The sequence below is a fragment of the Saccopteryx leptura genome, chromosome 5 (genome assembly GCF_036850995.1).
Source record: "Saccopteryx leptura isolate mSacLep1 chromosome 5, mSacLep1_pri_phased_curated, whole genome shotgun sequence".
In the NCBI taxonomy this organism is placed as follows: Eukaryota; Metazoa; Chordata; class Mammalia; order Chiroptera; family Emballonuridae; genus Saccopteryx; species Saccopteryx leptura.
This window is the reverse complement of record NC_089507.1, coordinates 75,431,659-75,457,226: the sequence shown is the minus strand read 5'-3', so window position 1 is coordinate 75,457,226 and position 25,568 is coordinate 75,431,659. Positions and strand designations below refer to the sequence as shown.

Genomic DNA, 25,568 nt, shown 5'->3' with positions numbered 1-25,568 from the left:
TGAGGTTGGGGTGAGGTAGATTCCAATGTGAGACATTATGAATAATATCCAGTAAAGTAGGAAGGAAATGAACCTTGCCTCTTCTGTATCAGGTATGATCTTGAATGATTAATCCAATTGGTCAGCAGCTTGTGGACTACATTTCAACCATAGACTCTCTGGGTTTCTCTATGAGCACATACATATCTGTAAACATTTTCCAAGAGTCCGTGTGCCAACAGCAGTTACTTTTCTCACAATAAATGCTTTCCTCAAAAGTGGTAAAACAATCCAAACCAAGCAAACAAATAAATTTTTTTAGTTCTTCAAGAAAAGTTGTTGATTTTATTTTTTGTCAAAATGTGGAATCAAATTGTACTCTATCTTTACTCCCCACTGAAGAAGTCAGTATCATCCCATCCACCAAAAGAGATAGTTCCTGTTCTCTCCTGTGGCAGGGAATGCCACTTGCTTAGAGCAGGACTCCCTCAAAAGTCTTCTCAACAGAAGCAAGCAACAGCCAACTCTTTCAGAAAACTCAGAGTAACTCTAAACCTCACTAGATGTGACTATCATTTTCTCTTCTGTACAGTAAGTCAGTGGGATCCATGTGAAGCAGAAACAATCCAGTCCACAGGATATACTTCTCAAAAGGACACAGTCCCCCTACCCATCAAGAAATTGCTGGGGTCAATGATTTTGAGAGTCTAACACATTGGATATTTTATAAAGTACTAAATTTAATATCACCTGACTTTGGGGTACACAATATTTTCTTGACAACCAAGTAAAAGCAAATGAATGGAGCTAAATTATTATGACTCTATATCATACATAAAGGAGAGTTGGGGGGAGCTGTTGTATTCACAACATATTGTCAATTTATAGCATATTTGTTTTTGTATTTTTTTGAAGTGAGAAGTAGGGAAGCAGACAGACTCCCGCATGAGCCCGGGATCCACCCAGCATGCCCACTATGGGGCGATGCTCTGCCCATCTGGGGTACTGCTCCTTTGCAACTGGACCCATTTCAGCACCTGAGGTGGAGGCCATAGAGCCAACCTCAGCGCCTGGACCAACTCCGCTCCAATAGAGCCCTGACTGCAGGAAGGGAACAGAGAGACAGAGAGAAAGGAGAGGGGGAAGGGGGAAGAAGCAGATGGGCGCCTCTCCTGTGTGCTCTGTTTGGAAATTGAGCCCAGGACCTCATCAATTCATAGCATTTAAAAAATTTTTCCATTACATAAACCTTCCAAGATATATAGTCACTGTTAGAAATGTGACATTGTTAGAAATAAGGATGGCAGATTTTCTGGGCTTAATTATAAAGATTGAGTTAATGCAGTCTATGTTGAGTACTAGATACTCTGCAATTAACTTCCCATCGAACTATAGATGCTTCCAAGTCTTAATAGGCTTGTACACATCTAGAGTCAAAAAGGACATAAACAAAACAAAAAGGTTAATGCTTCCTGCTATTACTGTGATTGTCATATAAAATGGTTTGTCAATCACACCTAAAATTAAATTACTTTCTCCACCTCACATAGCAATTTGTCAGGATGGCAACTAGACTATATTTCTTGTGTTGGGAAAATGTTGACTTAGATTTACCCTCTGTTTGCAAATCAACGTTATTCTAATTATCCCTCATTATGTAACCTATGAACTAACTTCACTTAATCCTTACAACAATCCTCAGAAATAGTACTATTATCCACATTTTATAGACTCCTTGGGTTTAGTAGTTCTAAAATCACTCAATCAGAAACAGGGTTAAAATTTCAGCCCAGGTGTGTGTGACAGTAAAGGCTAAGTACTTTTTTATATTCGAATACACTAAATCTAACCTAGTTGTTAAGAAATAATCTTGAACTGCAAATAGTAATAATTCCTATTGAGATTGTACTCTTGTGGGTCCTCCCATTTTGCTTGGAATAATATATCTATTTTCTTGGAATACTTAAATTATTTCTCTATCCTCTATCAATCCTTGCAAAGAAATTGCACATAATCTTATGTAATGACCATTAAAATATTTGATTATATAATATATTTTGGTGACCAAAGGCCAATTCTGCGAGGCATGAGGATATAATGATGAAAAAGTTATAAGTATACATTCACATTCTAATGTGATATGCCACACATTAATTTATGTTCTTAGACTTATTATTTTTACTTGCATAAAGAAAAATCATGGCTGTTACACTTATAAATGTAGAGAAGATTATTGAAGATTTTTGTGTCAGTATAAAAATGTATTCATTAAATACTTAATGAGCATCTACTATATGCCATACATTGGAGGATATGATAAGGATCAAACATTTCTATCACATGAGGTCACACTGTAATGGGTAAGATAGAAGATAAATAAGTAAATTTATTATATTTATGTATGTATAAATATATATTTTGTATATTTTATAAAAAAATAAATAAATATATATATAAATATATAAATATATAAAATAATATAGTTAATAAAATATAATATATTTTATTAATTGTTATTAAATAAAATAATAATATTTTGATTTTAAAACAATAATTTTTATTAAAAATAAAATAATATTTTATTAATTGTTATTAATAAAGGTATTTTGTTAATAAAGATAAAAATATAAATATAAAAAATAAAGGAATATATAAAATATATAAATATATAAAATATATAAGATATAGCTTATATATATAAATATTAAAAATATATATCATATATATTTTCTATATATATTTTATATATTTTGTGCATTTTGTGTCCATTATATATACACATATGTGAGATTTTTATATATAATTATATAAATGCATATTATTTAAGTTTATAAAAAGTATTATAAGGAAACAAAGCAGGGTAATATGAAAAGTAAATTCTATTTTAGATATTGCAGGATCAGAATATAATGTTGATGAATACCAGTACAATATTTGATCACTGGCCATTTAAAGGCAATGCTGTTCTTTCCTCTTTCTAAGTATACATAGTAAAATATTTCAGTTCATTAAAATTGAACCAATGGGGAGATGACGTCAGAATAATGGCACGGTAGGAAGTGATACTGATAAATCTCCCCCAAAACTCAACAAGATCTTCAACCAGAAACAGAAAAACCTATCCTTGGAGCCTCCAGATGTTCCACAATACACCCGAAGGTATGGTCGAGTGAAAAATTGGCTAAATATATAATCAAACCCTGAAGGAAATAGGGAGTAAGAAATGCTCTGCCTTCCTCACTAACCTAAACAGGGCGGCTTTCACTGGGAACTGAGGATATAGAAACTAAGGCGGGCAAAGGAGGTGAATAGATCCAGGCCGAGGCACAAACAGCCGAACCAGGCTGTGGCACGGAGATCTAAGCCAAGGAAAAACTGTGCCTGTGGCAACCCAGTCAATACAAGCTAACACTCACGCCAAACCCAGACAAAGAAAGACAAGCGGAGCAGCCATTTTCCCCGATCCCCTGGTCGGCGCGCAGATAGTGGGCGAGAGATTCCTTTCAAAGCCCCGAGAGTGGGCGCCCGTGTTATCCCACAGAGAGGCAGAGTCAGAAGCCTTTGTGTGGGCTGAAAGTGGAATCTCCGGACCGCCCCAGTGCCCTGAAAAAGCTGCGCACGGGGAGGGAGCAATAACTAATTCTAACGCTGGAACTTTTCCGTGCGAGTGGGGGTTTCACTCAGAGGGTGAGACTGCTGGCCTGATATCCTGGTCTGCGCACGCAGATAGTGAGCAAAAGATTCCTCCAAGTGACTCGGCAGTGTGCGCCCGTGTTATCCCACAGAGGAGCAGAGTCAGGGGCCTTTGTGTGGGGCAAAGGTGGAATCTTGGGCCGCCCCAGCACCTTGAAAAGGCCGCGCACGGGGACAGAGTGAGAGCCAATTCCAACGCTGAAACTTTTCCGTGCGGGTGGGGGTTTCACTCAGAAGGTGAGACTGCCGGCCTGATATCCTGGTCTGTGCTCGCAGATAGTGACCGAGAGTTTCCTCCAAGCGCCCGGGAGTTTCCTCCAAGCGCCCAGAGGTGGGCGCCCGTCCATGTTACTGGACAGAGTGACAGAGCCAGAGGTCTTTGTGTGGGCGGGAGCCCCGCCTGATTATGCTAGCAGCTCTGACTGACTGAGCCTTACCCAGAGCTCTGTGCTGAGTGGGAATAGAATGGGGAGTTGCCAGCTCTTTGAGCCTCTTACTATCCAGGCAGAGGCAGCAGCAACCCCATAGCTGGATTATCAGGCTACTAATTGAGGAAGGAAAGACTAAGAGAAAGGCTGCAGGAACACGGAATCTCTCACGGGCGGAGCCTATAAATGCTAATGAGCCTCGACTGCCAACGAGTCTAAAGCACAATACATGACATCGCCATAGAGACTTATCAACTGCAAACCTCTACCTGAGCGTGCCTAAGGGGCAGAACCCAGGGTACAGAGTCACCGACCAGGAAGAGGGAGAGAAAAGAAAAAGCAAGAAGATAACCTCTCAAAATCAAGAATAATCTGCAGACTTTATAACCTATCCCATTTTATTATATTTGTTTGTTTGTTTCTCTTATCTTCATTCTTGATTTTTTTTTCCTCCTCCAATTTGGTCGTTTAACTCTCTGCCGGTCTTACTCTCTCCTCTCCTTGAACTACACCACCCATAAGTGTTACATCTCTCATTATTTTTTCTTTCCTCTTCCTTTCTCTCTATGAGGGTTGCACTCCAAAACCCTTAACTCTCTCTCTCTCTCTCCTCTTTTTTCTTTTTTCTTCTTTTAGTGGTTCCCTTTTTATTTCTCTCTCCTCTTTCTTTTCTCCCTCTATATTAGTTTCTTTCTTTCTCCTTTATGTCTCCTCTCATTCAAACCTCAATAACGAACAAATTATCTTATCTGGGAATCAAACTTATGTTTGTGGCATTTTGGGGGGTTTTTACTTCACCTTTTTAACTCACTAGCAGTGCTCCCATCCCTGGCTTGCCATTTTATCTAGTTCTTTTTCCACTAAATACAATGGTAATTTTTAATTTGTCCCCCCAATTTCCTGTTTTCCTCTTATTCCTCTCATCATAACTCTTAGACAACCAACACCTAAAAACAAATCATTTTATTATTGACCCAAATTTTTTCCTTATTTGATTTTTGTGCGTCCATACCCCCCTTTTTTTTCTTTTTCTTTTTTTTCTTTTTTTGCCCCTTTATTACTTCTCCCCAATTTAGGCCCTCCATTACAGTTATTATTTGTTCTATTTAGTACAATATAATTCACAGTCCACCACAAGATTTTCTCAAGAAAGAGGGGAGAGGAGAGGAGAGGAAAAAAGGAGGGGGGAAATAATTTCCTTTTTTTTAATTTTTATTTTATTTTATTTTTCTTCGTTTCATTATTTAATTTTTTTAAAAAAACAACCTTTGATTTTTTATTTTTATTTTTTAAACTTTTTATTCTTTATTAAATCTCATTAATACTATCAACAAAACCACCCTCAGCTGCCATTAAGGAAGAGAAAATCGAATATCATGGATACAAAAGAAGGAGAGGTAACACAGCTAGAAGAGGAAAAATCTATGGAGAAAAAATTTAATATACTGGAAATCTTGGAGCTAAATGACAGAGAATTAAAAATAAAAATCTTAAAAATCCTCTGAGATATACAAGAAAACACAGAAAGGCAATTTAGGGAGCTCAGAAAATAACTCAATGAACACAAAGAATATATTTCCAAGAAAATTGAAACTATAAAAACAAATCAAACAGAGGTGAAAAACTCAATTCACGAGCTGAAAAACGAGGTAAGAAGCTTACCTAATAGAACAGGCCAGATAGAAGAGAGGATTAGTGAAATAGAAGACAAGCAACTTGAGGCACAACAGAGAGAAGAAGAAAGAGACTCAAAAATTAAAAAAAATGAGAGAGCCCTAGAGGAATTATCTGACTCCATCAAAAAGAATAACATAAGAAAAATAGGTATATCAGAGGGATGAGAGAGAAAATAGAATGGAGAACATACTCAAACAAATAACAGATGAGAACTTTCCAAGCCTGTGGAAAGAACTAAAGCCTCAAATTCAAGAAGCAAACAGAACTCCAAGTTTTCTTAACCCCAACAAACCTACTCCAAGGCATATCATAATGAAATTGGCACAAACCAACGGCAAAGAAAAAATTCTCAAGGCAGCCAGGGAAAAGAAGAATACAACATATAAAGGAAGGCCCATTAGATTATCATCAGATTTCTCAGCAGAAACTCTACAAGCTAGAAGAGAGTGGACCCCAATATTTAAAGTCTTGAAAAAGAGGAACTTTCAGCCATGAATACTATACCCATCAAAGCTATCCTTCAAATATGAAGGAGAAATAAAAACATTCACAGATACAGAAAAGATGAGGGAATTTATCAGCAGAAAACCCCCACTCCAGGAATTACTAAAGGGGGTTCTCCAATCAGATACAAAGAACAAAAAAAAAATAAAGCCACAAGTAAAAGCTCCAAGAAGAACACAATAAAACCAAATTTAAACTGTGACAACAACAAAAAGAAAGGGGGGAGAGGATGGAGATTAACAGTAGCAAAGGATGATGGAGTGTAAAAGTACTCACAAAATAGTGTGCTACAATGAACAGGGTAGGAACCCTTTTCATTACTTAAAGGTAACCACCATTGAAAAAACCACCACAGAAGCACATGAGATAAAAAAGATAGCAACAGAGGAAAGATGTATGGAATACAACCAAATAAAAACAAAAGATAGAAAAACAAAAGAGAAGGATCAAACAAGACACAAAACTAACAGAAAGCAATATATAAAATGGCAAGAGGGAACTCACAAGTGTCAATAATTACGCTAAATGTAAACGGATTAAACTCACCAATAAAAAGACACAGAGTAGCAGAATGGATTAAAAAAGAAAATCCAACTGTATGCTGCCTACAGGAAACTCATCTAAATAACAAGGATAAAAAGAAATTCAAAGTGAAAGGCTGGAAAACAATACTCCAAGCAAATAACATCCAAAAAAAAGCACGCGTAGCAATACTCATATCTGATAATGCTGACTACAAGACAGGAAAAGTACTCAGAGACAAAAATGGCCATTTCATAATGGCTAAGGGGACACTGAATCAAGAAGACATAACAATTCTTAATATATATGCACCAAACCAAGGAGCACCAAAATATATAAGACAGCTACTTATTGATCTTAAAACAAAAACTGACAAAAATACAATCATACTTGGAGACCTCAATACACCACTGACGGCTCTAGATCGGACATCCAAACAGAGAATCAACAAAGATATAGTGGCCTTAAACAAAACACTAGAGCACCTGGATATGATAGACATCTACAGGACATTTCATCCCAAAGTGACTGAGTATACATTTTTCTCCAGTGTACATGGATCATTCTAAGAATTCTCAGCAAATTCAGAAAAATCGAAGTTGCACCAAGCATATTTTCTGATCATAAAGCCTTGAAACTAGAATTCAACTGCAAAAAAGAGGAAAAATATTCCACAAAAATGTGGAAACTAAACAACATACTTTTAAAAAATGAATGGGACAAAGAAGAAATAAGTGCAGAGATCAAAAGATATATACAGACTAATGAAAATGACAATACGACATATCAGAATCTATCGGATGCAACAAAAGCAGTGATAAGAGGTAAGTTCATATCACTTTAGGCATATATGAACAAACAAGAGAGAGCCCAAGTGAACCACTTAACTTCACACCTTAAGGAACTAGAAAAAAAAGAACAAAGACAACCCAAACCAGACGAATAAAGGAGATAATAAAAATCAGAGCAGAAATAAATGAAATAGAGAACAGAAAAACTATAGAAAAAAATTAATAGAACAAGGAGCTGGTTCTTTGAAAAGATCAACAAAATTGACAAACCCTTGGCAAGACTTACGAAGGAAAAAAGAGAAAGAACTCATATAAACAAAATCCAAAATGAAAGAGGAGAAATCACCACGGACACCGTAGATATACAAAGAATTATTGTAGAATACTATGAAAAACTTTATGCCACTAAATTCAACAACCTAGAAGAAATGGATAAATTCCTAGAACAATACAACCTTCCTAGACTGAGTCAAGAAGAAGCAGAAAGCCTAAACAGACCTATTAGTAGAGAAGAAATAGAAAAAACCATTAAAAACCTCACCCAAAATAAAAGTCCAGGCCCAGACGGCTATACCAGCGAATTTTATCAAACATTCAAAGAAGACTTGGTTCCTATTCTATACAAAGTCTTCCAAAAAATTGAAGAAGAAGCAATACTTTGAAATACATTTTATGAGACCAACATAACCCTCATACCAAAACCAGGCAAGGATGGCACAAAAAAAGAAAACTGCAGACCAATATCTCTAATGAATACAGTTGCTAAAATACTAAACAAAATACTAGCAAATTGAATACAACAACATATTAAAAAAATAATACATCATGATCAAGTGGGATTCATCCCAGAATCTCAAGGATAGTTCAACATTCGTAAAACGATTAACATAATATACCATATCAACAAAACAAAGAACAAACACCACATGATCTTATCAATAGACGCAGAAAACGCTTTTGATAAAATACAACACAATATTATGTTTAAGACTCGCAACAAAATGGGTATAGAAGGAAAATATCTCAACATGATAAAGGCCATATATGATAAACCATCAGCTAACATCATATTAAATGGCACTAAACTGAAGGCTTTCCCCCTTAAATCAGGAACAAGACAGGGTTGTCCACTCTCTCCACTCTTATTTAATGTGGTACTAGAGGTTCAAGCCAGAGCAATCAGACAAGACAAAGAAATAATAGGCATCCATATCGGAAAAGAGTAAGTAAAGGTATCACTTTTTGCAGATGATATGATCCTATACATCGAAAACCCCAAAGAATCCACAAAAAGACTACTAGAAACAATAAGCCAATACAGTAAGGTCGCTGGATACAAAATTAACATACAGAAGTCAATAGCCTTTCCATATGCCAACAATGAAACATTTAAGAAAGAACTCAAAAGAATAATCCCCTTCACGATTGCAACAACAAAAAAAAAATACTTAGGAATAAACATAACAAAGAATGTACAGGACTTATATAATGAAAACTATAAACCGTTGTTAAGGGAAATCGAAAAAGATATAATGAGATGGAAGAATATACTTTGTTCTTGGTTAGGAAGAATAAATATAATCAAGATGGCCATATTACTCAAAGGAATATATAAATTTAATGCAATTCCCATCAAAATTTCGATGACATTTTTTAAAGAAATAGAGCAAAAAATCATCAGATTTATATGGAACTATAAAAAACCACGAATAGCCAAAGCAATCCTAAAGAAAAAGAATGAAGCTGGGGGCATTACAATACCTGACTTCAAACTATATTATAGGGCCACGACAATCAAAACAGCATGGTATTGGCAGAAAAATAGACACTCAGACCAATGGAACAGAATAGAAAGTCCAGAAATAAAACCACATATATATAGTCAAATAATTTTTGATAAAGGGGCCAACAACACACAATGGAGAAAAGAAAGCCTCTTCAATAAATGGTGCTGGGAAAACTGGAAAGCCACATGCAAAAGAATGAAACGGGACTAGAGTTTGTCCCACTGTACTAAAATTAACTCAATATGGATCAAAGATCTAAACATAAGACCTGAAACAATTAAGTACATAGAAGAAGACATAGGTAATAAACTCATGGACCTGGTTTTAAAGAGCGTTTTATGAATTTGACTCCACAGGCAAGAGAAGTGAAGGCAAAAATTAATGAATGGGACTACATCAGACTAAGAAGTTATTACTCAGCAAGAGAAACTGATAACAAAATAAACAGACAGCCAACTAAATGGGAAATGATATTTTCAAATAACAGCTCAGATAAGGGCCTAATATCCAAAATATACAAAGAACTCATAAAACTCAACAACAAACAAACAAACAATCCAATAAAAAAAATGGGAAGAGGACATGAACAGACACTTCTCCCAGGAAGAAATACAAATGACCAACAGATATATGAAAAGATGCTCATCTTCTTTAGTTATTAGAGAAATGCAAATCAAACTGCAATGAGATACCACCTCACACCTGTTAGATTAGCTATTATTAACAAGACAGGTAATAGCAAATGTTGGAGAGGCTGTGGAGAAAAAGGAACCCTCATCCACTGTTGGTGGGAATGTAAAGTAGTACAACCATTATGGAAGAAAGTATGGTGGTTCCTCAAAAAACTGAAAATAGAACTACCTTATGACCCAGCAATCCCTCTACCTGGGTATATACCCCAAAAACTCAGAAACATTGGTACGTAAAGACACATGCAGCCCCATGTTCATTGCAGCATTGTTCACAGTGGCCAAGACATGGGAACAACCAAAAAGCCCGTCAATAGATGACTGGATAAAGAAGATGTGGCACATATACACTATGGAATACTACTCAGCCATAAGAAATGATGACATCGGATCATTTACAGCAAAATGGTGGGATCTTGATAACATGATACGAAGTGAAATAAGTAAATCAGAAAAAACCAGGAACTGCATTATTCCATACGTAGGTGGGACATAAAAGTGAAACTAAGAGACATTGATAAGAGTGTGGTGGTTACGGGAGGAGGGGGGAGAGGGAGAGGGAAAGGGGGAGGGGGAGGGGCACAAAGAAAACTAGATAGAAGGTGACAGAGGACAATCTGACTTTGGGTGATGGGTATGCAACATAATTGAATGACAAGATAACCTGGACTTGTTATCTTTGAATATATGTATCCTGATTTATTGATGTCGCCCCATTAAAAAAAATAAAATTATTTATAAAAAAAAAAATTGAACCAATGACAATTTATATAATATCTTTTGCAAAGCAGTACAAGAATGCTAAACTATAGGTATTTTATTTGTGAATTTTGTATTGGAGAAGTGAATAAAAATTTTAAATTTATCTACAAAACAATTATAGCTAGGAGCTAGACTATCTCTGCTGTACCATTTTATTTCATAAGCTTACATAAGAAAACAATTTTATGAAGATATTTAGCATTACTATGCAATTAAAATTGGTCATGAAACCAGTTTTAATCTATTTTTCCAGGCCTTATTTTCCTATGTTCAATGAGAGTAAGTTTACAATATTAAATTTTAATGCTGGGACTCAGTCTTTATAGCAAAAGTAAGTAGCACTGGCAAAACAAAACAAAGACATAGAAAAATAAACTATTGTATAAAATTCTTCTAAGAGAAAACAAAAACTAATCCTTTTAGTGAAGCATTTAATTTAATATATACTTTATATATCTTCTAATCAATTTAGTTTTAGGAGGTTGTATGGAATACAACTATTTAAATTATTTTTCTTCTTGGCAATTTTTATTGTGATGACCAGAAACTGGAACAATCATATTTTTGGAGAAAACTTAAATGATATGGAAAATCCTGATAATTTAGAAATTTGGCTTTGAGGTTCACCTGAATTTATCTTCAAAGATACACAGTGTCTAACACCCTAAACACACCATCTACTGAGTGAAAAACCATTTTACATCAAAGTAAAAGAATATGCAAACAATATCAAAGCAGGAAATCTCATTTTGATCACCGTCAGTGAAATAAGTAATCCTTTTCACATTCTCGCCAAACTCAGAAAAATGAAATCTCTACTCATACAATGCCAAGATGACAAGACTGGTCCAAAATTGAGGACTTGGTCAATCTCACATTCAAATCCTAAGCAGACAAAACCCTACTCAGTTTATGAGAGCTGACAGTATCCCTGCCCGAGGTGATAAGGCTGCAGGCCTTGTACACACTTAGCCACTGGCAGCAGAATAAATACTGACAACTTGACAGTTCATCAACTGGAAAGCCATTCACTCTGTTTGAGACAGGGAGACACTGGGAGTGGAAACTTAATTTTGGACACACATCTAGTAAATACTGTAATTATTTGCATGGTGCTGCTTTTCCTTGATAAGTATTCTTGAAGAGAGAGAGAGAGAGAGAGAGAGTGTGTGTGTGTGTATGAAAATGCTGCCCCATCTATAAATGGAGCTGGCAATTCACAAAGTAATTTTCATGGTATTCTTAAGATTATTTGAGATTTAAGATTTGGAGTTTTATAAATTCAGTAATTAATCCAAATTTAAATTTGGTGGATAAACACTTGAGTTATAAAACACGAATATTTAAAAATTAAGAAAGTTAAAAAATTTGTAACAAGGTTAGAAAAATATTATGCAAAAGTTTAATGCAAGATTTTATGCAAGAGTATTAATGCAAAAGTTGTTATTGTATTAAGTAAATATATATTTAGGGGTCTTTCCACACAAATTCTATGTAATGCTAGTGCACTGCAGTGTTTCAATACAATTTAAGAGCTGGAACATAGAAACATAAACTGACAGTTACAGGAGTTAATATTATATAAGAATAAAGTAAGCCTAATTTGAAGTACTGTACATCCATTGTCAACTGAACGACATAAGTAACACATTATAAAACTTGTATTCAGAGCAGAGTGAAGCAACTACATTGATCTTGGATCTACACTGATTTTACAAGGCTAAATAAAACCTACTCATGACATCCTCTCAACATGACTTTTTGAGTGTCTGGACACCCATTCACTATTTGAATTATGAATTTAGGTGTCTCTTACCTAACACAACTTCTTGGCTCTGAAAGAGTCTTATTTAATCCAAATTCATCGACCAATTCTGACTAACTGAGATTTGATTTTTTCTTTTTTTTAATTGATTTATGGGGTGACACTGGTTAACATAATTGTGGAGATTTCAGTTGCCCAATTCTACAGCACACCTCTACAGACTGTATTGCATGTTCACTCCCCACCCTCAAGTCAAGCCTTTGTCCATCACCATTTATCTCCCTTATCCTCTCCTCCACCTCCCTTTCTCCCTGGCAATCATCACACTGTAGTCATTATCCATGAGTTTTTTATATCTTTTTTCTCAATCTCTCCAACCCCCTCAAGTAACCCCCCGCCAGCTGTCAGCCTGTTCTTTATGTATGAGTTGTCTGTTTTGCTGTGTTCTCAATTCTCTTGAACCTTACTTTGTTCCTATTGTTGAGACTCCACCTGTGTTTCTCACCACTCATGTCCAATTTAGATTTCATGCTTCCTCATCCCAACTCTTCTCTTATCAATATCCTTATCCCACTGCCTTATCAAAAACAATAAAATGACAAGAATCTGATGAAATCTCACTCTACATTAATTCAATTCATTTTATCTGCTGATTGCTGTGAGATAAAAGTATATAACCATGTAGATTAGTTATACAACAAATTTTTTAAATCTCTACCTTCATGTGAGGTAATAGCCCTATCTGGAAACTTTCCCATGTTCCCCAATTAGCTGTTTCAAAACTTATTTAACTGTCTTTATACTTCCAATCTCATTATCTCTAATGTTTTCTCCTACAATTTCTCTCTTAGCAGATAATCTCAGCTCTCATTTCTCCAAGAGGAGATTATATATTTCTTAATTCCCTTAACTTCTTGATACCACAAAGAAGATTTACTTGCATTTACACCATTCTTTCCTTAGTCCCTCCCACTCCCTACTTCTGCCCCCCATCACTTTGGAAAACTATTGCCTCCAATGTTTAAGATTAAGCACTCCATCTGATTTTAGATCCAATCCTTTCTTTCTTCTGGACCTCTCTAAATCAGTGGTCCCCAACCTTTTTTGGGCCACGGACCAGTTTAATGTCAGAAAATATTTTCACGGACTGGCCTTTAGGGTGGGACAGATAAATGCATAAAATAAAATTATGCGACCGGCATAAAAACTGTCATATTTTTAAATATAATTGTCGAACTTACAATATTTATTGGGCTAAGTTAAAGGAGGAACGAGCATGTCCTCATTATTCAGGCTGTATTTACATTTGTTATTCTGACAATGTTTCATGTCTGACATCAATATGTAATATGATAGGTTCAGGCTCGCTACTATTCATGAACCTACGACAATAAAAATAAACATGAATCCACTGTGTACTCATATGCAACTTTATTTGAAGTGTCCTCTTAACATCACACCAACAACATAACATGAGTAACATCCTCTCTGTCTCCAAACACTTTCCAGTTGCTATGGTAACATTTAAACATGCCTTAAAAATAAGATACAACACAAAAACAAATATAAAGTGCATGAAAAATACAACTCACCATTATTATGAATATTGTAAGTTAAGGGTTATTCATTATAATGTTTATATAGAATGAGAGATAATAGCCTATCTCTCAACAACCATAACACTAAATCAGTGGGAGCCCTGAGCTTGTTTCTCTGCAAGGAGGTGGTCCCATCTAGGGGTATTGGGAGACAATGACACCCGAAGTGTGTTGCTTATGTCCCATCTGTTCCATAATTTTGTTTTGGTTGCTGTCACTGCAGAAAATCCCGCTTCACACAAATAGGGTGTCAGAAATGGCAACAGGGTTTTTAGTGCTTTTGTGGCAATCTCGGGGTATTCTGCCATGACTTTAATCCAGAACACCAGCAGAGTTGTAGTCTCGAACATATTTTTAAGGCCTCTGTCATTTGCGATCTCCAGTAGTTGATCCTCTTCTTGCATAGACACACTGGATTCACCTGGTTTGTTAACAAATGGATCACGGATCCATTCCTGGCAATTTGCGGGTCTTTTGTGGTTGGGAAGTAGCATTCAAACTCTTTTAAAAGCAAATATGAGTGATCGTGCACCAGCTGGGACAATGAAGGCTTGGGTTCAGTCTCTTCCAAAATTCCCGCAAATGTTTGAAACATGTCAAATATACCCGTTCACGCGTCGTCCCCACAAATCCAGTTTGGCTTTAAATGCAGCTACTTTATCTGCCAACTTGAAGACAGTTGTCATTTTCCCCTGAAGTGACCGATTGAGTTCAATGAGGAGATTAAATATGTCACACAAGTAAGCGAGTTTTGGGACCCATTCCTCATCACTGAAATGTGCTGTTACCAGTGACTTTTTTTCTGAGAGAAATCTCTGCAGTGGCTCTGGTAATTCAAACACTCTGGCCAGGCACCTCTCTCGGGATAACCATCTTATTTCTGTGTATAAGAGAAGGTGTCTGTGCTCCCTGTTCATTTCCTCACAAAGCTGCTCAAACAGGCGCGAGTGAAGGGCGTGTGTTTGATGTGGTTAATAACTTTAACAACATCATTCAATATGCTGTTAAGTTCCGGTGGTATAATTCAGCTAGCCAGCATTTCCCTGTGAATGACACAATGCATAGACTCGCATTCAGGTGCAACCTCCTTAATCAGAGTAGTTAAACCAGACATCCTTCCGGTCATGGCAGCAGCTCCATCTGTGCATATGCCGACACAAAAAGACCATTTCAGTTTTCCTGATATATAGTCATCCAGCGATTTAAATAGTTCTGTGGCTGCGGTTTTGGTTGGCAATGATAGTGCACATAACTCATGCTAAATCCTCTTGATAAAGATAACGCATGTAAACAAGTAGCATTGCCTTGTTGCCAATATCTGTAGATTCTTCAACCTGGAGAGCATACCACAGTGATTTATTAATCCTTTCCAACAATTGTGATTCAATGTCCTCTGCTATTTCCTCAATGCACCATGTGACGGTGGTAGCCGAAAGAGGCATCTGTGCTATCTTTTTAACAGCAGCCTCTCCTAGAAGTTCACAACAAGTGTCTTTAGTGGCTGGAAAGATCAATTCTTCACCAATGGTGAATGGCTTCTTAGCCTTAGCAATACGATTAGCCACCAAGTATGATGCTCTCAGTGCACTCGCATTTATTGATGTAGTGGCCACCAGTAATTGTTTCTGTCCTTCTTGTTCATGCTTTTTTCTTTCAAAATACTCAGAAGGCTTATCTTTTAAAGTAGGGTACTTGGTCTCCAAGTGGCAAAGCAGTTTGGAAGGCTTCACTGCCTCATTACTTAGCCAGTCGCCACATATTATGCAGAGCGGCCTTGGTGCGTGAGAATCACCAGTTGCGATGAATCCATACTTCAAGTAGGACTCCCGGTATTGTCTGTTAAATAAAGCCTTCTTTTTCTTCGAGGTCATAGGTTCTTCTTCTGTCTCCTCACTGGCCCTTTTCCACTTCGCAAAAAATCTTTCGATGGAATTTTGTTTTTCACTCATTTTGCTAGTTTATGCATTTAATTTTAGTGCCAATGTATCACGTGACCAAGACAAGTGTCAGGAGTGAGTCTTAGATGAATGTAACAGAGGGAATCTGGTCATTTTTTAAAAATAAAACATCGTTCAGACTTAAATATAAATGAAACAAAAATTTGTAAGTTATTTATTCTTTCTCTGCAGACCGGTACCAAATGGCCCATGGACAGGTACTGGTCCGCGGCCCAGGGGTTGGGGACCACTGCTTTAAATGATCTTGTTTCCTCCCTTTATCGTTTTTTACAGGCTCAGTCGCAAACATCAAACATATTGAAGTCTTTCATATTCTGAAAAGTCTAACAGATTTTCCTTAATAATTTTGAAATGCTCTATGAATTAATAGTAATGTTTATATTCTCTCTGTTCTTCCAGACTCGGGAATTTAGCATAGTACCAGATACTTGGCATTAGTTGTTCAATCAATATAATTCCATGTTGTCTAATTAAAGTTTTTTCATCATTAATCTGCCATTACTATGCACATTAGAGTGAAGTCCACACTTAGATATTCAATAGTAAAAATGCAGAAATATAAAAATAAAGATAAATTTTAAAAGCAGTCAGAGAAAAAAGGGTAAATGACTGGCAAAAATGGGCAGTTAGACACACAGCCAAGTTCTCAACCACAACGCTGAAGTCAAAATCAGTTCATTGATATAGCTGATGAGCAGAAAAAATTGAACTAGCAGTTGAAAATTTTAAGTCTAGGGGAAACATACTAAGAGAAGGGGATGATGGCCCTGGCCGGTTGGCTCAGCGGTAGAGCGTTGGCCTGGCGTGCAGGAGTCCCGGGTTCGATTCCCAGCCAGGGCACACAGGAGAAGCACCCATCTGCTTCTCCACTCCTCCCCCTCTCCTTCCTCTCTGTCTCTCTCTTCCCCTCCCACAGCCAAGGCTCCATTGGAGCAAGGTTGGCCAGGGTGCTGGGGATGGATGGCTCTGTGGCCTCTGCCTCAGGCACTAGAATGGCTCTGGTTGCAACAAAGCAACGCCCCAGGTGGGCATGCCGGGTGGATCCCGGTCAGGTGCATGTGGGAGTCTGTCTGACTGCCTCCCTGTTTCCAACTTCAGAAAAATAAAAATAAAAAAGAGAGAAGGGGATGAAATAAAGACATGTTCAGATAAACAATAACTAATAAAATTGGCTACAGAATAAACATCATCAAGGAGAAATTTAAAAACTCTACTATAGGCAGAAGAAAAGAAATTTTAGATACAAATGTATGAAGAAAAAAGAGCAAATAAAGTGAAAAATATATGGATACAGGTAAAAAAAATATGTATTGCACAAAACTGTAGTAGTAATACTTTTGAAAAATTAAATGTAACATTAAAAACATGATAATAATGACCTATAATTTGAGAAGTGACTACATTTAGTAAGAGAGTTAAAATGTTCTAAGTATGTTTATTATTTCTGAAGAGAACAATGACATTGATTAACTTTGATGTTGATAAATTAAGTGTATATCTTGTAAATTTTAGGACTACTATTAAATAAATAAAACAGAATATATAGCTTATAAATTAGTGGAAGGTATAAGAGTTAAGTAAAAATATACATTGGGACAAAAGTAGGTTTACAATTGTGGTAATAAGAAATACAGTTTATTCTTATATTATTTATTAATTATTATATTATTTTGCATACAAAAAACTGTAGAACTACTTTTGCCCTGCCCTATATGTATTAACAATCCAAAAGAAGGTAAAAAGAGAATGAGAACCTCGAATAGGAATGATGAACAGAATGTATAAGATATAAATACATGAAATGTTCTACTTTTGAGGCATAGTCAAATTGCCATCAAATAATCAATTATATGCTTTTTATGAAATGTATATGTGGGAACAAAAGAAAATTAAAAAGTTGAAAGTAAGAGTATAGTAAAAAGAATGCCATTCATTTAAATGATGACAAAAAGGAAGTTGGTTTAGCTCCATTAATATCAGACAAGACATTCATTAGGGAAGAACGCATTATTAGAAGTAGAAGTCTTTATAATAATACTTTCAAAAATATTCTTTACCAAAATTATTAAGAAATGGAAATAAGTTCAGATCTCAAAATATTTCAGATGTTTAAAACAGTAAGATATTGTGGGTCAAATAAGTTTGCCAATATGATGTATATGTTTGCTCGCTTATAGTTTGCATTGGGTGTGGAGGACTGGCTGTAAGCAGGCAAGGTCCTTATAGCCAAGGCTTAGTTTTAAGACTAAGCCTTTCCCACTCTTTTAATACTAAGATCTTCTCAGTACGAAGCTTTTCCCCACACCCTTGACTGTTACATGATGTGAGGTGGTGCACTCTTATGAGGAATCCCATTTATGCCTCAGATAAGTGGCTTTGTATCAGAGACTTCCTTATTTGTATAGGGGCTTAAAGGCTTTAATTTCTACACTATAAAATAATGGAGACAGGGGGTTCTCTCTCTCTCTCTCTCTCAGTTCTTGAAATTAGCATTGCAGAGCAGCAGCCAAGATGGTGGAGTGCTGAAGAAGCCAGTTTGTGCAGAGTTTGTGCGGAGAGAAGGAGTTGGGGAACAGAGGTGAATAAGGCTGGTGAGGTAGAAATCTTTGATTCTAGGAAACTCGGATAAGTCAGTGGCTTTGGGAACCCTGAATGAAAAGGGAAGTGATTTCCCACTGTGTGTATTTCTTGCCCACCAGGTGCAAGCTAGGATTAAAGGTAATGGCCCACCAGTTACCGTCTGTCCGAATTAAATGCGAGCCTGCATGGGCCAGGCAGCTGTGTCGGTGGCCGCAGCTACTGGCCATACAGCTATTATTAGTAATTTTTTAGCTACTACATCTTTTAAAAGATCATAAAACAAAACTTCTTGAATTGACAAGAATAAAAAAGATATGACTTTTATTAGTTTATTATAAAAAAATAGAATCAGTAGTAAAACAAAAAAAGCCACAAAGAAAAGTCTAGGCTCAGCTAGCTTCATTATGGTGTACTATCAAACATTCAAGGAAGAAATTCTTCTAATTTTTTATAATTCATAGATAACAAAAAACAGAAAACCTTCTCCACCACATTTTATGAGGCCAACATAACTTCAGTATTAAAATCTAATGTGAACTAACAACAACAACAACAACAAAACATAAAACCAGAACTCAGGTCTCTCAACTCTTAATTCAGTTCATTTCATACTCTGTATTACCTTTTTCACTAGTCACTTATAGGCTATCATTGTATAAATATTTCTCCCATGTTCAAGTGAGACTGGATTAGCCCTAGTCTCAGGCTTTCACATAGTGTTAATTGAAAGTATAAGGATGAGACTTGGTATAATTGATGGATAGTACTGAGTCTTGCTGTGAGAGGAATTCACAGATGGCCAGGGGCCTGATTAGCAGAGATTCTTTGTAGTTTCTCTACTTGATCATATATACTGGTTATTGAGATTCATCATCTTGTTACTTCTCTGAAAATGTTTTCTAAGTAATTGAGAACTAGTAAAGCCCATTTTCATCAATGATATCAGCACATACTCATGAAAATTTACATTAGTTCTTTGACTTTTCATAAGAGAAACTTATTTGTTTACAGAAATAATTCCTCTGAGCATGATGAATCAGACCATTGTTTCTCTAAATCCACTCTATCATTCTAGATTTCAAAAGTCTGGTCATGGTATGACATTAAATAAATATTCTGAAAATGTTTTAAAAGAACAGCTTGAAAAAAAAAAGTCTGCCTGACCAGGCAGTGGCACAGTGGATAGAGCTTTGGAATAGAAACGGAAGATCCCGGTTCGAAACCCCAAGATCACCAGCTTGAGCACAGGGTTGCTGGCTTGAGCGTGAGATCATAGATATGACACCATGGTCTCTGGCTTGAGCCCAAGGTCACTTGCTCAGGTGTAGCCCCCAGTAAGACACATGTGATAAAGCAATCAATGAACAACTAAGGTACTGCAATAAAGAATTGATGCTTCTCATCTCCCTCCCTTCCTGTCTGTCCCTATCTCAACTCTCTCTGTCTCTGTCAAAAACAAAGAAAAAAACCAACAGAGAAAAAAATTTCAGGTAATCTTAGTTATGAACATTAATGTAAAAAGCTTAATCAAAGTGGTAACAAATCAAATAATTTTTATGAAAACATAAACAATTAAATTTTATCTAAATATATATAATTTTATATAAACATAAAATTTAAATTTATCCCAGAAATGTGTGGCACTTCCTTAATCTGATCAAAGTTAATGAAAAGTATTATATTTAGTGGTATAATGTTGACATCTTTTTCTCTGAGACTGATAATGAGCCAAGCATGCTTATTATTATTAATTCCATTCCAACGTTGTCCTAGAGGACCTAGTCAGTACACTAGGCAAGAATTAAAAGGTGTAACAAAAAGAGAGAAATCATTCATCACAAATGATTTGAAAATTCACCAGAATCTACAGATAAGTTATTAGAATTAAAGAGCAAGAAAGCTAAATATAAACTCTATATGAAATATCATTCCCATGTATCAGTAACAAACAGAAAATACAACTTTAAAAGATACTATTTAATATTCATACAATATAATACCACTCAGCAATATATTTTAAAAAATAGAGAAAATAAGAATGCATCTGCAAAAAAAAATACTGAAAGAAAATACAAATGAGTATATACCTCATATTCATTTTTATGAACATCCAGACAAAGAAAAACTATCTGTGTTGTTGAGTGAAAATAAAATGATGAGACATTCTTGATTGATGATGGAAATGTTCTCTAACTTGATCAGGGTGGAGCTCACACTGATGAATATAATCATTGAAAATCTTTGTAGACTTAAGTTTTTATTGCATTTTATTTTATTTAAATGTCAGTAAAAACAAGTAAGCGAGATACTACATGAAAGAGTGAAAATACATTTTCTTTTCCTATATATTAAAAAAATTTCAGGTAGACAAAAAGCTTTAATATAAAAGGCAGAACTATAAAGCCTTTGAGATATAATTGAGCATAATGATATCATTACGACTGGCAGTAGGGAATTCTTTCTTGAATAAGATTAAATGGCAATAATCATAATAAAAAAATTCATGATTCAGCTAAATTTAAAAGTACTATGAATAAAATGAAAATAAAATACACAGAAAGAAAACTATTCACAACATAATTAAATAACAAATGACTAATCTTCAAAGTATATACATAAATCCTAGAATCATTATGAAAACAACAAAGAAAACAATAAAAAATTGCCAAAAGACTACAACAGGCAATGACTCAAAAAGAAATTTGAAGATAGCCAAAAATTATAGAAATACATGCCAGAATATTTTTATAATCAGGAAAAGGAGAATTGACACCATTAGAATATATCACTACACAATCAATAACAATAAAAATTTAAAAGTCTAACAAAATCAAGATTCAGTGAGAACACTGAGCTATGAAAACTCATTTCCCTATTTGTGCTATGTAAATTGGTGAATCTCTATGAAAATAGCTTTAAGGTTACCTAGTAAAGTTCAAGTTATTATGTCTTGCCTAACCTGTGGTGGCGCAGTGAATAAAGTGTTGAGCTGGAATGCTGAGGTGGCCAATTCTCAACCGCAGGCTTGCCAGGTCAAGGCACATACAAGAAGCAACTATGAGTTGATGGTTCCCACTTCTCCTCTCTGCCTTTCTCTCTCTCTCTCTCTCAAATCACTAAACAAAATTTCAAATATATATATATATATGTATATATATATATATTTTTTTTCTTTTATTGCAGCAATTCTACTCCTGGCTATAAAACCTACAGATACATGGGCAAATATAGGATTATGTATCCAAGATAGATGTCCAAGAATAATCATAACATCATTGCTTATAATAGCCTAAAAATGAAAATAGACCACAGTAGCTTATGACAATTCATACGATAGATGATGCAGCAATATAAATGAATGGACTAAAATTACATGTAACAAGAATGAATAACACAAACAGAATGTGGAACAAAGAAGCAAGAAAAAAGAATATATGCCACATTGAAACTGTTCAAGATAAAATACTGGCAAAATTCAGTAGTATTAATAAAAGATGTGTATACAGGTGATAAAATTATATTTAAAACTATAAAAAATGAGTTTCATAAGCATCACACTGATTAGTTATACCACAAAGGGAGTTTAGAAATGTACTATATGTGAGTGTTTAGAAAGCTCGATATGTTCTATTTCTTTTTTTTTTTCAGCAGCAGAGACAGAGAGAGTCAGAGAGAGGGACAGATAGGGACAGACAGACAGGAAGAGAGAGAGATGAGAAACATCAGTTCTTTGTTGCAGTTCTTTAGTTGTTCATTGATTGATTTCTCATATGTGCTTTGACTGGGGGGCTACAGCAGACCGAGGGACCCCTTGCTCTAGCCAGCGACGTTGGACTCAAGCTGGTGAGCCTTGCTCAAACCAGATAAGCCAGTGCTCAAGCTGGCGACCTTGGGGTCTCGAACCTGGGTCCTCCACATCCCAGACTGCGCCACTGCCTGGTCAGGAGATATCTTTTTCTTTTTTTTTTTATTTTTAATTTTATTTTACTTATTCATTTTTACAGAGGAGAGAGAGAGGGAGAGAGAGAGACAGAGAGAGAAGGGGGAGGAGCTGGAAGCATCAACTTCCATATGTGCCTTGACCAGGCAAGCCTAGGGTTTCGAATCAGCGACCTCAGCATTTCCAGGTCATGCTTTATCCACTGCCCCACCACAGGTCAGGCGGAGATATCTTGATCATAATGATAGTTTCCTTTAAAATAATTTTACTAAACTATCCTTTTATTATATTTTAAGCAGTTTCTTATATGTTTGCTATGCTTCACAATAAAACAATAATTAAAAACACGTTAAGATAGTTTTAACTCCCCTGTGTAAATTTACCAAGAGAATTTTATTATTGATTAGAATAACTCCTAACTTCGTTTTGTCTGAGTTTCTCTGCATCCTACACCTCAACAATGGATAGAAACACCTACTGAACAAGCTCTCAACTCCTGATATATCAACCTTATACACCTAGAAATTTTGGTTACGAACTCTGTATACACATTCAATTACCTTAGGTTTTTCCCTACCATAAATACATAAACATGGCAAATTCAAACCACAGAAGTTTTTTCTCTAGGGATGTTTATATTTCTCCTTGAGAAAACTATTGTTCTAATATTTCATGAAACACCCTTCATTGCACTCAGGTTCATCTTACATATAATCTGAAGTATATAATAAGAGCTCATTTCCTGTAAGCCATTTTCTACTTATGCATAACCCATATAGAAGTTGAAATACTGAAATGTCACTCTTTTGTTGTAGAATGTCACTCTTACTCTATAAAATTTCTCTAAGCTCCTATTCTGATTTTTTTTTGCATGTTACAAGTTTAAAACCAAGCAGCTATTCATTTTATAAATATTAAATTCACTGCTTTATAAAAATTATTATAATGAATGAAAGCTTATGCTAGTTTCCTAGGAAACCATCAAATTACCTTTCTTTATTTAAATTATTCTAAGGTGTAAATAGAATTAATAAATTAATACTTCTAGTAAGTACTTAAGGTTATTTAAATAGCTAATTCTCCTCTTTCTTCTCTTTTAAACTACAATAGAGACTGTATGTATACTGTGATCAAATTATACAAAGAAAATCAAACAAAACCATAATTATTATAGGAGAAGGATATTTATCAGTGTTCCTGGTCTTACCTTGCGAATGCCTCGGCCAAGTTCTTCTCCATAGTTGGTTCCAAGAATTTCAAAGTGGACATTGGGATTGCCTCCATTTTCTCCAAATTCCAGTTCTCCAGTCAACCCATTAATGCTACCCTGAAGGAGAGAAAAGAATACTGATATAAGAGTTCAGAAAAAGTAAAATAATAATAATAATAATAATAATAATAATAATAAAGCAGAAAAGAGAATTCTGGAAACACAATTTCCATCTTTAAATATTATTTCAAGCCTGACCAGGTGGTGGCGCAGTGGATAGAGCATCGGACTGGGATGCAGAGGACCCAGGTTCAAGACCCTGAGGTCTCCAGCTTGAGCGCGGGCTTATCTGGTTTGAGCAAAAACTCTAGCCCAAGGTCGCTGGCTAGAGCAAGGAGTTACTACTTGGTCTGCTGTAGCCCACAGTCAAGGCACATATGAGAAAGCAATCAATGAACAACTAAGGTGTCGCAACAAAAAGTAATGATTGATGCTTCTCATCTCTCTCCATTCCTGTCTGTCTGTCCCTATCTATCCCTCTCTCTGACTCTCTCTCTCTGTCTCTGTAAAAAAATAAAATAAAATATTATATCAAGCATGCAATTATTAACTGGCTATTTTTAATAGTGTACTGCATAAATAGGAGAGCCATTGAAAATAATCTCTAGAATCACCTAATCCAGTCTCATCCACTTCACAGATTAGAATATTTAGACCCAGAAAATCAAAGGATTACACAAACTGAACCATGTTACAACTGAGACTAAATTCCAGGCTAGGACTTGCCACCATATACTTTCTGATATGCATGGATCCATCAGTCAGAAACAAGAGACTCCTAGAGAGTAAAAAAATCTACTTTGAAGACATGTTCTGACAATATTCTTTCTCCAGCACAATGCTATTCTAATTTTATCTAAAAATATATCTGGCCCTAGAAGTGGCTCAGTGGATAGAGCATCAGCCTAGCATGTGAATGTCCTTGGTTTAATTCCTGGTCAGAGCACACAGCAGAAGCAACTGTCTGCTTCTCCCTACCTACCCTCTTATCCCTCTTCCCTTCTCACAGCCAGTGGCTCAATTAGTTTGAACGTGGTATGGCCCTGGACACTGAAGATAGTTTGGTTGGTCCAGTGCATCAGCCTCAGGCACTAAAAATAGCTCGGCACTGGAGCATCAACCCCAGATGAAGTTTCTGGGTGGATCCTTGTCAAGGTGCATGCAGACATCTGCCTCACTATCTCCCCTCCTCTCATCTAAAAATATAAATATATATTGGGGATTCTTAAAAGCCATGGTTATAACTATTAGATGTTTATTTTTCCTCCTTTAAATGTCTTTTTTCTTTATGGCAGAGATAGTCAAAGAGAGGGACAGACAGGAAGGGAGAGAGATGAGAAACATCAATTCTTCGCTGCGGCTCCTTAGTTGTTCATTGATTGATTTCTCATGTGTGCCTTGATTGGGGGGGGGGGGGCTACAGCAGACCGAGTGACCCCTTGCTTGAGTCAGCGACCTTGGGCTCAAGCTGGTGAGCCTTGCTCAAACCAGATGAGCCCATGTTCAAGCTGGCCACCTCGTGGTCTCCAACCTGGGTCCTCCGCATCCCAGTCCGACACTCTATCCACTGTGCCACTGCCTGGTCAAGCTAAATATCTTTCTTAAATCAAAAAGAAGAAAGCTAA

At 35.9% G+C, this 25,568-nt stretch overlaps 1 protein-coding gene across 2 annotated transcripts in view; it reads right to left on the bottom strand.

Annotated features, from left to right (window-relative positions):
- Window positions 1–25,568, bottom strand: part of GRID2 (glutamate ionotropic receptor delta type subunit 2) — a 1,621,553-nt gene that overhangs the window by 602,711 nt on the left and 993,274 nt on the right. For both annotated transcript variants that reach the window (XM_066385691.1, XM_066385692.1), the window contains one exon: window positions 23,881–24,000. In XM_066385691.1, coding sequence (XP_066241788.1) covers window positions 23,881–24,000 — 120 coding nt within the window. The remainder of the gene's footprint in view (window positions 1–23,880; window positions 24,001–25,568) is intronic.